Raw genomic sequence first — 15,072 nt, forward strand, 5'->3', positions numbered from 1 at the left:
ACCAGTGACATTTGCTATTCCATCAGTCATTGCAGCCAACTTTGATACATCATCATTACTAACAGATAAAATCTGCTGAAAAGTAATGGGCAAATTATTTAACCACAATGTTTTAAGTAACTGATCTGACAATTGACCATTTGCCAAACTTCTCTCGCAAAGCAAGCGAGAGGGCTTTTTATCAATCAATTGAAAACCTTGAAGCAACGTCTTAAGCTTATTGCATTCAGCTTCGGTATACTGGCTCAACAAGCGTTCTTTGATAGCGTTATACCCATTCAAATTAGATTCCGAGGAATCAAGGATGTCATGAATCAGTGAAGGTTCTTTGCTATCCAAAGAGGTAATTAAGCAATGATACTTAGTACTTTCAGGAGTTATACCCGAAATTACAAATTGAGATTCAATTTGCTTGAACAATAATTTAGGCCTGGCCCTCCAAAATGGGGGTGCTTTAAAACTCACAAGCAATAATTCATTATTACTTGAATCCTTGGGATCGTTAGCCATTGTAAACTCTAAAAATATTAAATGTGTAAAAGGCTAAAACAGGCATAGATAAAGGATAAAAATAAAATTTTCTCACTAAAAATTCCGGCTCGGTTAGAAGCACAAACTCCACATCTCCCAGGCAGCAAATGCATTGAAAGCTAGTGACAGCTGAACTCAGAAAGCCAACATCATGTGTAAAGCAAAATCTGTGAACGATGACACAGCATAGTGATTTCCAATCAGAAAGGAAAAGTCCTGGCGATGCTAAACTCCGTCAACAGAACAGCATCATCCTTGGGAACGGGTCACCAATGTGGTGCGCGAAATCAACACGCTACTAAATAAATATTTTTATAATATTTTTTTAATCGGCCGATAACATGAACAGAGAATTAACGGTTAACAGGAACAGTTAACTTAGTACATAGTGCTTCTTGCCTTGTGAAGAACAAGAGTAAAACTGGATCGGCACATCGCCTTTTGTAGATCTGGTAACATGACATCATGAGTTCAGTTTCATTTGCATGATTGCGATGATGCCACAGACAAGTTTTTGGTAAATGTACCCTTCTGACAAATTGTAGCCAGAAGGGTATTTGACGATGAAAAATTTTGGTGACAATTCAGTTTGAACTTTGACAATCTTTCAACGCTTGTAGCTCGCCAATAAATCCAGATACAGGGCTCCCACTCAAACAATTAGAAAAAGTAGGACAGGAGGCGGGTACCCCTTAGACAACTTAATCATAGCATGATAAAAAAAAATCCCTAAAAAAATTATTATGTTTTGAAATTTTTTTAAATTTTTTTTATAGCACTATTTCAGTATCCTGTAAGATTGACTGGAGCCAAAGCAAAATGACAGAAATGACTTGTTTACAAAAAGTTTTTGGCCAAAACAGTGAAGTAGCAACTACAGATAATTATTTTCTGTCTCTCCTTGCAATATATATTAGTCTTTTTTTGGAGTCTTCCACAGTTCAGTCAACCTGGGGCTCGACCATCTACTTGTCGTTCATAACAACCTGTCCCTCGCTGAAGGACAATTCTGAAAGACAAGCTGAAGGACAAAAGTCTCAGCGATAATTCTGAGCGACCATTTTCCATTCGTTGAAGATTGTCGTTCAGACCACGTGATACGATAAGTACGCGAAAATGCTTCTTCGAGAGTAATTCATCTTCTGACCAATCAGCGCTATGTTAAGGAAATACGACAACTACTATGTTTTTTATTTTAATTGTTCTTCCTGTCGGTGGCAACAGAAACATTCTGTTTATTTACTTTCTGTCCCTTCCGTGTGTTTTTTTTCCCTATCGCAATGAATGGTGCTCAACCCAAGCGATGCTCCAAGACCATCGCCGCTCAGTATGAGGTGATAATTTTTTTGGAGAAACGCCATGTTTTAATTCAGAGGAAGCTGTCCTCTGACCTCACAAGTCACGACAAAAATACAACATGGTCACTGCTGGCGACAATATTAAATGCCATTCCGTATGGTCCCAACAAAGATGGGAAGGATTGGAAAAAGGTGAGTACTTCAAAGTTTGTTGAATTTTACCTTGTAATTTATGAAATATAGTTAATTTATTAAATATGTTTCATTTATAAAACCAAAAGTTTTGTTTCCTGCTGATGTTAGAAAAATTACAGAAACGAAATAAGGAAATATTGCATTTAATCGCTTAAACTAAATTTTTTTTTTTATCAACATCTCTCAAAGGAAAAAAAATCTAATGTAATTGTTTTTTATGTGGTTTATATAAACAATGGTAGAATGTTACAAAAATTAACAGCGGTCCAAACAGGCCTTTTTGAATCTGGTTTTTGAAGGTTGAATTAATGTGGCAGTTATGCATAGGATGATTATTTAAACCACAACATTTCTTTTTGTGTAGACATGGACTCACTACAAGAGTACTGTGAAAAAAAATGTGAAATTCACTTCATCCAATGTCACATTTTCTCACAAGCGAAGAGCTTCTTTACATTGTGATCTCATTAAATTTAACTTTTGGGATACTGTGCCTATTACCTCTGGCATACAGAAATGTTTCACACATTTCCAATTGAGTTTTGTGGTCTTCCAGTTAGTGCCGTCTTAATGCATAGCCCCCCCCCCCCCCCCACCAGGTTTGAGACTGCTCTGCATTTTCAGAAACTTATAACACATACAGTTGTGACATGATGGCATTGGGTTGTATCATTATTGTATATAACTGTCTGAAAGTTTGATGCATAATGGATATGATTATAAGGTATTATTTGTTAAATCTCCTTCACTTGAATACACATTTCAGGTCCTGTTGATGTATCCCTTACTGTTCCTTCCCATCAAGAGGAAACAGCCTCAGCTTCATTGAACAGGACGCCACAACGAAGAAAAAAAAAAAAAAAAGGATGCTATAGAAGAGCTTATACAGGCACAGGAGGAAACTGCAATAACCTTCAAAGAAGTACCCACTTCTTTAAACATTCTTTCATCACAGTTATGTAACATGTTTAAAGATTTTATTGAAGTATATAAGAAAAATTAAAATTGTGATTTTTTTTTTCCTTTTTATTGATTGAATTTGTATTGCTGTATTTCATTTAGATAGGTCACTTTTTAATCTCCCACAGGAGACTGGAGGATAATATGGCCCTGTTTACAGTTAAATTCAACCATTTAAAAATTCATGAAATGTATGCATTGGCTAACAGAGATCAGGAAATAGCAGATTGTTCATTTTAACTTTCCAAACATATGGAAGGATCAAGATCACTAAAAATATTTTAATAAAAACTATTTCCAAATCTTTTTAAAACCAAAATCAATGAATTCCTCACACCTTGATTAAGTAATGAGTCAACTCTCAGTTACATTTAGTTTCATTGTGCATTTATTATTTTCTTTTCTTGCAAAATTTGAGGTATGGCAAAAATTTAACTGCCAGCACAATACATTGCAGCATAAAACATTCGAAACACAAGACATTTTATAAGCAATACTACATTCAAAAACTGAAAACATCACAATCAAAAATTCACAAAGATAAAACTTGGAAGACAAACGCAACATTTGTGCATGCCCTTCTGGTCAATAATGCTTTCCCTCCTTATTTTTGACTGCATTCACACATATAGGTTGGAAAAACACACCCGCAGTCAGTGTTTACCGCTCCAAAAAAAAAACCACACAGTTCACTAGCAATAGTCATCATTACCGCTGAGCATCCATTGCCTCGATGTTAAGAGTCAGAAGTTCTGTCTGAAATAATAAAAAAAACTATGTAATGATAGTTAAAAAGACTGCATAGAAGCATGTGAATTATTAAAACCTGACATTGTGTCAGACAGAAATCATTACAAATATCCTGAAATTTAATAATGGAAAAAAAATTTTACATAAAGGGTGAGAACAGTGTTCAGACAACATACGTGTATAGTACTACAAGAATAAATTCTGTTTGATAGTTTGTATAAAGATATCACACCTTTTCTTATTTTATGTCATTGCATAGTGACAGTTTTCATGGAACGTATCATAAATGACTACTAAACCAGACATGCACCTCAGCCATATTGCTCTGTGGAACTTCTAGCAAATCGATACATGTTTGAATGTGTGTGTCCGTGTTGTGAACCTAATGTGAAGCTTGTTTCTGTCTAATGTTTGGTATAGTGATGCCATGTGGCACCCATAGGCATAAACTCATTGAAAATTTGGAGGGAGGGGTTCAGGCTCAAATAATGGTGTCATATAAATGCAAAAACCATATAACTGGCGCTTTTAAAAAATTAATTTCCCCCCCCCCCCTTTCCACAGACGTTTCCCAAAATTCAAAATCATAAAGGATGATTATTGGCAAGAAGTTGAAATACTATATTTCTCACCAATTGTGCGTTGACGTAGGAAGGCTCTGGATACTTCTTGTCAAACTTTGATGGTGCCACAACAGGTACTCCCAAAAACTCTCTTGCAGGTCGACATATTGGGACATCACACATACTTATGTAGCATCAACGTATTGATGGCCTCAGTAACTGTATGGATAGAGTTACTCACAGACTGTTCGTACATCCCCAAACTGACGTCTTGACTCAGGCTTCTTTGGTAGGCACCAGTGACATGCACATAGAACCTGCGCAAAAGTCAAACATGAGGTAGTTGTTCAAGATATATTGTAAAACTATTATATTTGAATAAACTAATGTTATGGTAAAGTGCTACGAGAAACTTCTGTTAGAAACAAATGCTAACGCGCTCTCGGAAAATGTAATCATCACCACCCCCCCCCCCAAAACATGAAAAACAATGACATATAGTGTAACTATCGATTAGTAATGGAATGGTCATTATAACGAGCATATAGACTGTATACCGTATCTCTCACTCATCCCCCCATTGCAAAAGTACAAGGGAAGAACATGCATAAGTGAGAACAGGGCCGCTACTAGGGGGGGAGCAGATGGGTATCGGGCACTAGACCCGAGGGGGGTGCAAATTTCATTCTGATACCTCTCCAAAACCTTACAAAGGGGCATCAAAATACTCACTTGCCCCGGGTGACCAAGCATCTAGTTCTGGACCTCAGTGAGAGAGGCATACAAGCGAATAGCATTATTATCCATGCAGTGTGTAATCGCTTCAGTACTCACAAAAATAGGTAAACCATTAAGTGAATATTTCATTGGAACAACTGTGATGGACAAAGGGTGATCTAAACAAAATACTGTAAACTTGTTTAGGGTACTTATTAATTTTACACACACATATATATATATATACAGGCAAGGCTTGACAAATGGAAAAAATATTTAGGCGCCAGCGTAATTTCTTAGCTGCTCTGCAAAATTTGGTAATCACAGGTTTGAGGTTGTCTCAAGAACGCAATGGGTCCATGTGCCCCTATTCCGCAGGACCCCTACGCTTGGATCTTTGCCGGTCCTTTCCAGAAAAGGTGAATTTAGAGTTTAAAACAATGAAAAATGATAGAAATCGTCCCCGGGCCCCTTCAGCCCCACCCTTGTGGGTACCATGCATGGGCCTCAGGCAAAGTTATATTCTAGGACCCCCCCCCTAATTAACTGAAAGGGCCTGTAGCTTATAAGTTTTATGCTTTCCTCGCGAGAATCATAGCACGAACTCTTACGAGGCCACTTATGCACATCGGGTCGTGCCCGGAAGGGGCCCCACGTGTTAAGACGGCACTGCACAGAACTACATATTTTGTGCATGAGTTTTTCAAAATACTTTTATTTTGAAAGCCTAGTGTTTTTTAATGAATATAAAAATTACCTGAAAACATTGTGAACATAAAAAATGTATAGGCCTAAATAGGCTTACGTTAAGTACTTGATTCGTTTTCCATTATTAATAAAAAAACATTCATTCAAAATGAAACACCACTACAACGAATAATTTCTGATTAAAATTATTTTAATTTAAACGTTAATTATTACTTACCTTTCTCTCAACTGTCAGCGGTGTCTCGAGTTCCGACCTATGGGCCAACATCGGCGCACTTCCTCGAACATTTTCCTCGTAGCATTTTTCTTCAACCTAAAAAGGTTCACGAATTCTTTATCCGACAGCTTAAACGCATCCATGACGTATCTATTTCAAACCGGAGCACGTGCAGGCATTTGAGAATCGTAATAATCATTTAACAACACGTAAGTCGACGCCATCGCCATTGTTAAGCCTACTGAAATAATTGTCCTTCCGCTGAACGAGAGGTTCCCGGCTCTCGTTCACAATTGTCCCTCCCAGCGATCCGCATTTATCGTTCACAAAGAATATGGTCGCAAAAACTTCCCTTTTATCGCTCATAACGAGAAATCGCTGAGTGAACAATAAAATCGTTACCGGGGACAAGTAGATGGTCGAGCCCCAGGACAATTGGCAATACTCTTCGACAATGTACACAACAAATTATGAAGACAAGTTTTTAAGAATGATGCTCTTTCAGGATCAATTCCAAAAGCACAGTGCACAATGTGTGAATTATGAGGTCTGATATAAATAAGTCGAGGTGGACCAGATGATGTTTTATTGCATTGTCCATCCCATGTTTAAAAGGATTTGTTTAAATTTTAGTGCTCAATGCCAGTGCAAACATTTTTGAGAAATGAAGCACTTTCATTTCTAGCTCTTGGCTGAGCCTTGTAAATACTGTTTATGCCTCTGTATGCCCTAAAAATACAGAAGACAACTGAACGCTATTGAGTATCATCAGTCACAAAATCTAGAATAGGCCTATGTACCCAACTGCTTTATTATGCGTACTATTGTTTCACCTATGCAGAAAATGGAACCATAATAATGAATATTAGTTACTGTCCAAGACCATGAAGTAGTAAATATAAAACAATTATTTTTCAACCAGGCAAAAGTTTTTAATCTCTGCTCGTTGAACCCTCAAACTAATCAAAAGAAAAATTAATAAACTAAACGGTCCACATACACCCCCAAAAAGAACCTGAAAAACAGTACAATTTCTCTTTGACAGAATCATTAATTGCAATCTACTACATTGGTATTATTTGGCATTATATCGATGATTCTCTCCTCAATTAAAATGATTTATGCAAATTTTGTTGATAGGATTTGGTAAAAAAGTAGGAAAAGTAGAACAAAACTGAAAAAGTGAAACAAAAGTAAGACAAAACTGAGAAGAAAGTAGGACATTTTACCAAAAACTAGGACAAGTGGCAGCCCTGCAGATATTTAGATGAAATTACGTTATATTATAGGATTTTTTTTCAGGTCTTCCCAAATATGTGCTTAGTTTGCATGAAAATCTCTTAGAAACTTCACAAATGCAGGTTTTTTTAGACTTGACACATTTTTTTCTCCATAATCGATTATCCACCATAACTCGAAAACAGAGATAGGACAGGGTTGGTGGGATGTTTTGTGAACCACTTGGGTTCGCCTATCACCCTTTTTCATTCGACAGAATATAATAGGTCAGATTCACCTTGTATATTACATTTGTTTTTTGGAGTCTTCCCCAGCCCAGTGTGCCAACTTTCTTTGACAATGACAGCGATTTGTGAAGACATAAGTTTTTTTTAAGAATGACGATCTTTCAGGTAGAGATGGGGCAAATATTCAGCTGCTATTTGGCCCTTTTGTTGAATATTCGGTTCGGCCGAATATTTGTGCCAATCTAAGCACACAAACTAATAAAAAAAATTATATTAATTGGAATTTTTCTCATAAATTAAAAATTTACAGATTATATTTTATTGTGTGATGTATAGCTGTCCTTTTCTGTGCAAGAGGCTTTGTCAGGTTGAATTTTTAAGGATAAGTACAACATGAAATTAGAAACAGAATCCCACTGCAATAATGTGGAAGTGAGCATGAATTACACAAGTTCACTAACTGAAGGATATATCTAGACAAGATACATATTGAGCTATTAAAAGGGGCAAAGAACATCTAGAGTGGAAAAATAAGTCGTAAATTTTATGATGCATTAATACTTGAGAGTAAATAATGGTTAATATGATTAATTTTTAAATAGATGTAAAATTGTAACAAGTGTTAAAAAGAAATTGATTCTGTAAGTACAATATTCAAGTAAGTATAATTCATTCTGTGATACCTCCGCTAAAGAACATCTCAGCTTACGACTGTTCCAGATAACGATTTTTTTGTGACTTTTCTGCTTTGGCTAGCGAATATAAATTCAGCTAACAAACATTTTCGATGATATGAATGCATGCACTAACATAAAATAGCTGCCTCGTGAGCTGAATATCCACACAAATCATCAGAATTACTGTTACTAGGGCACGATTTACTCATGTCCACCACAGAATCTTTTTTAGATGCATCTCTTTCTGAAATTATTTGAACCATTTCATATAAAATGAAAGATTCAGCCAAAATAGAAAATGCATTGGAAAAAAAGGTAGCCTATTTTGTAGAGCATAAGTTCTTTTAGTGCAAGACTTAGCACCAAGCTGAGCATTCTGGGAGATTATCTCCTCCATCTGCATGTATCAGACATAGAAATGAATGGGGACATGTATGAACTTGATTACGTTGTGTCAACACGAGCTTCATATTTATAGCAGACTAAAGCTGGTGTTGGTTGCGTTACATGTTGGAAAATAAAAAGATCAGCATTCTCTCATCTTCCTGTATATTCTCATTTATACAATTTCGAAGCTGTTCATTTTAGTCCTCAATTAGTTTTTGTTTTTTTACAGCATTCCTCTGTGTATTAAAATAATTACCTTAAAATTTCTGGCACGCAGAAGCTGGAACAAATCAAACGATTCCCATAGAAACATGGGAAATCATGTTTAAGCTAACAAATGTGGTTCTAGAACAAATAATCTTTGTCAGTCGAGAGATCTCACAATAATATTATAATACAGTGTCTCATTGTGTGGTGTCGCAGTAGTAGGTAGGGCCTCCAAAAAATGGCTCGGGGATCTATGATGTTCTTAAGTCAGCCACCTCGTTGGACAATTTGCCTGTTGTGGCGTTGTATTTGTATAAAAAAAACCCCACTGCTGACTCTTCCTCAAGGATGTTGAATGGCCAACTGATGCATAGGACAAAGTCACATTACAGATGTAAGTAAAGATCTCTTCCCTTCAGAATTTTTTTTTGTCATTACTGGGTTTCCCTTTAGTAATGACATCAAGGCTATGAAATTAATTTTCGAATGGTTATGACTTTTGTTTCCACAAGGTACTGTATATGTTTGAGGGCAGATACACCTTATTAAATCATGCATGTCAGGAGAAAAAAAAAGTGATACAGTCAACAATTTTATCCAGTTTCTAATGTTAATTAAATTTTTAGCACCAATTCTCATGAAAGGTGCAAAAATATCTGAATGTGTGTAATGAGGAGCTACTGAATTAAGAATATGTGAATTGAATAAACGTTTCTCAATCTCTATATGATATGTTCAATAATTTTTCAAAGTTTTTGAGACAAACTAATAAAAAATTCACAAATATAGTCTAAAAAAACAGAACATATATTATTTCTTTTTGTACATAAAAATAAGCACTTCGCAGGATTTTTTTTTTATAAAATATTTAAAATCCTAAATATAGAATTGCATGTAGATTAAATCAAAAGTGGTACATAAATACTCTTTCCTCCTCAATATTTCCTGGAATGAACTGCGGAAGCTTAATAAATGCCTAATAATATGGAAGATGGCAGAGATGAAATAGAAAATTGTGATGAAACATGGGGAAAGATTCATTCAGATTCATCAGAGTCCTCATAGTCTTCAATGCAGGATGTTGCTGGAGGAAAAAAACCAAACAATTTATACGTAACAGGAAATTCAAGATGAAATCTTATTTAATTAAAACACATTTTATCCAAGTTTTTCTAATTTTACTCAGCAAAAACTACTTTATTAGCAGATAATGTGAAATTAAGATTAGTCTGAAAATAAAATGAATGTTAACTTTTTTTAAAACATCAGACATTATTAAGTGAAGAAAAAAAAGCTTTTCATCAAAATGATATGAATATAAATATTAGTGAATGATCAGCTGCAGTGGTTCCCGAAGTGGGGGTTGCAAGAGGATCTCTTAAAACAAAAACATCCAAATAAGAGATTCATTTTAATTTTAAAAATATGTTGAAACTAAAAAAATGCCCTTATTCAGCTGAGCTAATCAACATGTATCATACAATCTGTCAGAGAATTTCCTGATTTCAAAACTGAATATTGCTTAAAAATTAAAAACACAGAATGATAGATAATAAATGTGAATATAAGTAGGGGGGGGGGGGATGTCTACGTTTTCTGAAAATTTTTTGATAATGGTCGATTTCAAGAGTAGAATCATTTTGAAATCGGATGATTCTTTTTTAATCATTGTTTAAGAAAAAAAAGGAACTCAATCAATCATTCCAGCATTTCCATCTTGTATAAGGAACACTAAGTACATTAGAATTTATTGGCACACAAACATACAAAAAGAAGGAGGGAAGGATAAAATACAAATAGAGAAAGCAAACACAATGGGATGGAGGAGAAAATCAATGCAAATATTCATAGTAGACCCAAGAGATCTATATATGATCTATCCAAGGTCGAACTACAAATAATTTCAATATCAAACAATAGGTACAGTACAATATATGGTTATTATTTTTATCCAATGGTGTTTCTTTTTTCTTTTTTTAACATAGAAGTGAAGCATAGAAACATAGAGAGACAAATCAAACTTGGTTAAGCACTTGGCATGTATTGGTGTTTCTTTAGAATTTTGAGTTTTAGTCAAAATTTTTACCAATTGAATTATAAGAAGTTAATATGATATTAATATATACATTAATATTAAAAAAATATATTGAACACAAAATGAAAAGTCTATCGCTTAATTAAATCCGAAACAAGCATTCCAAAAAGTGCTTTCGGAACAGCACATTTACTATCAAAAAATTGTAGAGGAGACAAATCACTTTTCTTTCCAAATATCAGTTTCAAATACAAAATACAACGCCACAACAGGCAAAATGCCCAATGAGATAGCTGAGAAAAAGATGCCCATAGCATTCAGCATAACATCCAGAAAATTCAATTTCTCAGTATATTTTAGGCCGTAAAAGGCAAAAATTGCTGTAGTTAATGGAGGCTGCTATGATTCCACTCAGCGCTTCACGCTACTAATGCGTGTTATAAGGAATTGAAAAAGTGTGTCTCTGATGTATTAGTTGGCGCACTTGCCAGGTATGCAAGGGGACCTGGGTTCGATTCCTGGAGGAGACAAATCACTTTTCTTTTCAAATATCAGTTTCGGCATAATATCCAGAAAATTCAATTTCTCAGTAATATTATGTTAATTATTATACCACAAAAAAGTAACAGGTGGCTCACAGGATGTAACATGAAGGGCCAGCAAATTGCCAATATTATGATACAGGAGATCCCGCGGACCACTAGTAAGAATCCCACATGGGTTCATCGTCAACCTCAGAGAAATGCGACAATATAAGTTGTGCAATGTAAATTTAAATTAATATTTTTGCAAATATAATTATACTTTAAAGTGCAATGTTTACCTTCATGCCATTGGTGGGCCATGGACCACTTTAAGGTCAATAACATCACAAGATTTTTCAATGTGCAATAGGAGTTAGTATTCTAGACCCTGGCCAGGTATCCAATGTTTTCATTTTGAGTTGTTGCCAGATTCCATATGGCATTACTGTGCAACAGTGGTTCTCAACCGGTGCTCTGCGAAGCCCTTGGGGCTCTGTGTGCACTTCCCAGGGCTCCCCAGCAACTCAAGGAAAATAAAATAAATAAGTAAATTTGATAGGTAAATGAAAAAAAGAGGCCTACAGGGTTCTGCCATAAAAATTATATACACAAAGGGCTCCGATATAAAAATTATGTATTGAAAAAAATTATGTACAAAAAAGGTTGAGAACCGCTGCTGTACAACATTGTTTTACTCTGTGTGATTATGCAAATAAGTATTTTTCTGTCAGAATATTTTAGTTTCTGATAGGTTGTTGTGACGGCGGGTAATGGGAATTATTTATCTCAAATATCAGTAGTGTACTTGGAACATATGCACTTGAAGCGTTTCAAAGACAACTATTCTCTTTACTACGGTGCTTGCCCAGTGAGATGAGCACTGAGTAGCACCTCTTCTGTCACCATGTACAGTTGATTTCAGTGGAGATACTCAACCTGAACATTTGTAACTGGAAGCTGTGGTTTCTGTCATGTAGGAACTGTAAAAGGTGCCTTTATGAACTGCATTGTGAGAGCCAATAAATTTATTGAATTTTTATTGTTAAAAAACCTTTACACAGGATTTATACTATAATAACCAAATTAGTGAAATGTTTTTAGTGTAAGGAAAAACTTTACTTAAAATAACTAAATAAATGATTACAAGTGGAAAAACTGCGTCTTTCATTTTTGTCATCTGTTTAATGAATTTCATGTTGGGCAACATTAAAAATAAACCAAGAATGTACTGAAGAAACGGTACAGGACACAAATAGGAAGATAGGCATTTCTTCTGAAAAAAATTATCAACAACCTCTTCCAATTCTTAAAATTTTATAAGAAGTAGAGGCACAGATGAAAGAAAACATTAAGGTGAGCTTAAGAAGTGGTGGGGGGGGGGGGGTATGCTTTTTCAGCTTATGCACGAGTATATACAGTACATAAAATCACTGAGTTTATGAGAGGGCAGTGAAATAAGCATATTGATACAGATTTTTTTTTTTCTGGAAAATGAAAAAAGTTCAAAATTCCATGCATAGATTGCACTTTACCGTTTATAAATGGTTAAAATTAATAACCATGAGAGGAATCATGAAAAGAATTGATACCTTATTACAAATAATTGATACTGCAGATCATATTAAAAATGTATGAATTGAAATTAAAGTAAATTAGAGGTACAGCTTGGTTAGCCTGCAGAAGTAGGACAGGTCATCAAAGTGTAACAGTGCTTGGTGAAAAGCAGGTCAAAACTCAAATGCAAACTGTTATGCTTTTAAGAATTTTACTTTTGTTGTTTATGTGTTTTCAGGTACAATACAAGCAATGCAAGAAATTTTGTACAATTTCTTTTAATATTCAAGAAATAATGCTTGACCATGACACTGCAAACATCACTGTAAGATGACAGTTTGCTGATTTTATATTGCTTTTTTTTAAATAAGTCATGGACTTTTGGTGCATCCTGTACATTACACATAACCGCTGGAATGTCCTGCTGATCTCCCAATCATATTTTCCTTGAAAATTCTTTTGTCATAGAATCAGTTACCAATGAAGATATAACTAAAATTTCAAGCATAAGAACATGACAAGAAAATTCCCCATGGCCTGGAGGATGAGTTACAAGATTACTTTAGCACTTGTTATGGCTTTTAGAATAATTGCATATTAATATCAAGGCTCCACAGTACAGAGAAATTTTTATATAGGTGATTCTACTGTATATTTATACATCACTAATTATATATAGCTGAAAAAAAATGCTTACATGTTCTCTGAAAAGGTATAAGCAATGCACCTGTTGCAGCATCTTTAGTCAAATCAAATGCTGTCTTACTTTCATGGTTCAGTAACAGAGGTTTCGCACCTGAAAACCACAAATATGACAATAATAAGTGATTAATGGATATGTAAGCAATTTATTTTTAAAACTTACTTTTTGGAATTTTTACTATCTGACTAGAGGAATTAAACTTTACCATCAAGAAATTAATAAAAAAGTCAATTTTTGACAATAAAGTTGGACCAGCTTTTAACAAACACAGATGTAATTTTATGAGGAGATGGGGCAAACATTTGGCCATTATTCAGCCTTTTTGACACATATTTGGTGCGACCAAATAATGCTTATCTATTCAGCTGAATGTCTGAGTGTATCTTAGCATAACAAAGTAATTTTAAATAATTAAATTAATTGAAACGTTTCCCATAAATTAAAAATTTGCTAGTTATATTTTATTGTGTTGTATATCCTTTTCTATAAAAGAGGTTATGTCTGGGTGAATTTCTAGAATACTGAAAGCATAAAACTAAAAATAGAATCCTATTGCAATAAGGTGGAAGTGAGCATGAACTATGTATGTTCACCAACTAAAGGATGTACCTAGACAAGATATGTATTGATCGAAAGGGACAAAGAGCATCTAAAGAGGAAAAATAAGTTGTAAATCTTTTGATGCATTACTAGTTTAGAATAAACAATGGTTGAAATTTTCTTAATCAGATCAAAAAATTGTAAGAAGTGTTGAAAAAAAAAAGATTGTTTAAGTAATATTAAAATACAAATATATCATCATTAAAATTGATAGTCAGTATCATGGCAATAAAAAATTTTCAATTACCTGTTTTTTAACATTAATTAAATAATAAATTACATAATTAAAATCCAATATCAATCATTTGAAATTACCCCAATAATTTTATTTTCAATTCAAAACAGATTTTGTTCACAATTGTGATGAATTTTGAGAAAATGGCTATTCGGTCTGTAATATTTAGAAGGGGTGGTATTCGCAGAAACATTAGCAGAATATTTGGTTATTTGGCCACATCAATATTCCTCCCATCTCTAATTTTCACATAGGGTAGGGAGCCCAAATATCACCCACTTAAGCCATTATTTTAATTAGAGGACTAATTAATGTGTCTAGCCTTATTGTCTAGCCTGCTATCTAAAAATAAACTGGATTACAACTGTAACACACTTAATTTTAACACATCCAAAATTTTTTTTTTGTGAATTCGGAATTTTTCCTATTAAAAAATCTAAAATAATACAAGGCAGCTTTTTTAGGAGCATTTTACACAAACATAACATTTTGTTTTCTTTCATTTTCTCTTATCAAATTTTTCGTGAGACCATTTGTTACATATCAAACATTTTAACCATGTTTCCCCATGACAATCGTTTGAGTGAAGTCCTCCACAAAGTGAACATTGGGCATCATTATCTTCTTCGCCACAACTGCTGTCGTTATCGTCAGTTGACACATATAGAGGTTCTTCATCTTCTGAAGAGGGAATAACTTCCTTCTGTTTTTTTTTATTTGCATTTTTTTTTTTTTTTTTTGAGCT

General features: G+C 34.3%; 1 protein-coding gene and 2 long non-coding RNA genes across 3 annotated transcripts in view; 1 reads left to right on the forward strand and 2 right to left on the reverse strand.

Annotated features, from left to right (window-relative positions):
• Positions 1 to 1,705: 1,705 nt before the first annotated feature.
• LOC149071061 (uncharacterized) lies at positions 1,706 to 3,046 on the forward strand. Its single transcript, XR_016194690.1, has 2 exons — positions 1,706 to 2,021; positions 2,791 to 3,046. It is a non-coding gene; the product is annotated as an uncharacterized LOC149071061 (long non-coding RNA).
• A 303-nt stretch (positions 3,047 to 3,349) lies between these two features.
• LOC149071062 (uncharacterized) lies at positions 3,350 to 5,933 on the reverse strand. Its single transcript, XR_016194691.1, has 2 exons — positions 4,367 to 5,933; positions 3,350 to 3,740 (listed from the first exon to the last, which is right to left on the reverse strand). It is a non-coding gene; the product is annotated as an uncharacterized LOC149071062 (long non-coding RNA).
• A 3,529-nt stretch (positions 5,934 to 9,462) lies between these two features.
• Positions 9,463 to 15,072, reverse strand: part of LOC149071063 (osteoclast-stimulating factor 1-like) — a 59,662-nt gene continuing 54,052 nt past the window's right edge. Inside the window, exons 7-8 of the mRNA XM_089248170.1 lie at positions 13,487 to 13,585; positions 9,463 to 9,760 (exon numbers count right to left, since the gene is read on the reverse strand). Coding sequence (XP_089104296.1) covers positions 9,714 to 9,760; positions 13,487 to 13,585 — 146 coding nt within the window. The 3' untranslated portion in view covers positions 9,463 to 9,713. The remainder of the gene's footprint in view (positions 9,761 to 13,486; positions 13,586 to 15,072) is intronic.

The sequence above is a fragment of the Pholcus phalangioides genome, unplaced genomic scaffold (assembly GCF_987345545.1).
Source record: "Pholcus phalangioides strain wild (caught in Gottingen) unplaced genomic scaffold, Ppha-v1.0 ptg000019l_1, whole genome shotgun sequence".
In the NCBI taxonomy this organism is placed as follows: Eukaryota; Metazoa; Arthropoda; class Arachnida; order Araneae; family Pholcidae; genus Pholcus; species Pholcus phalangioides.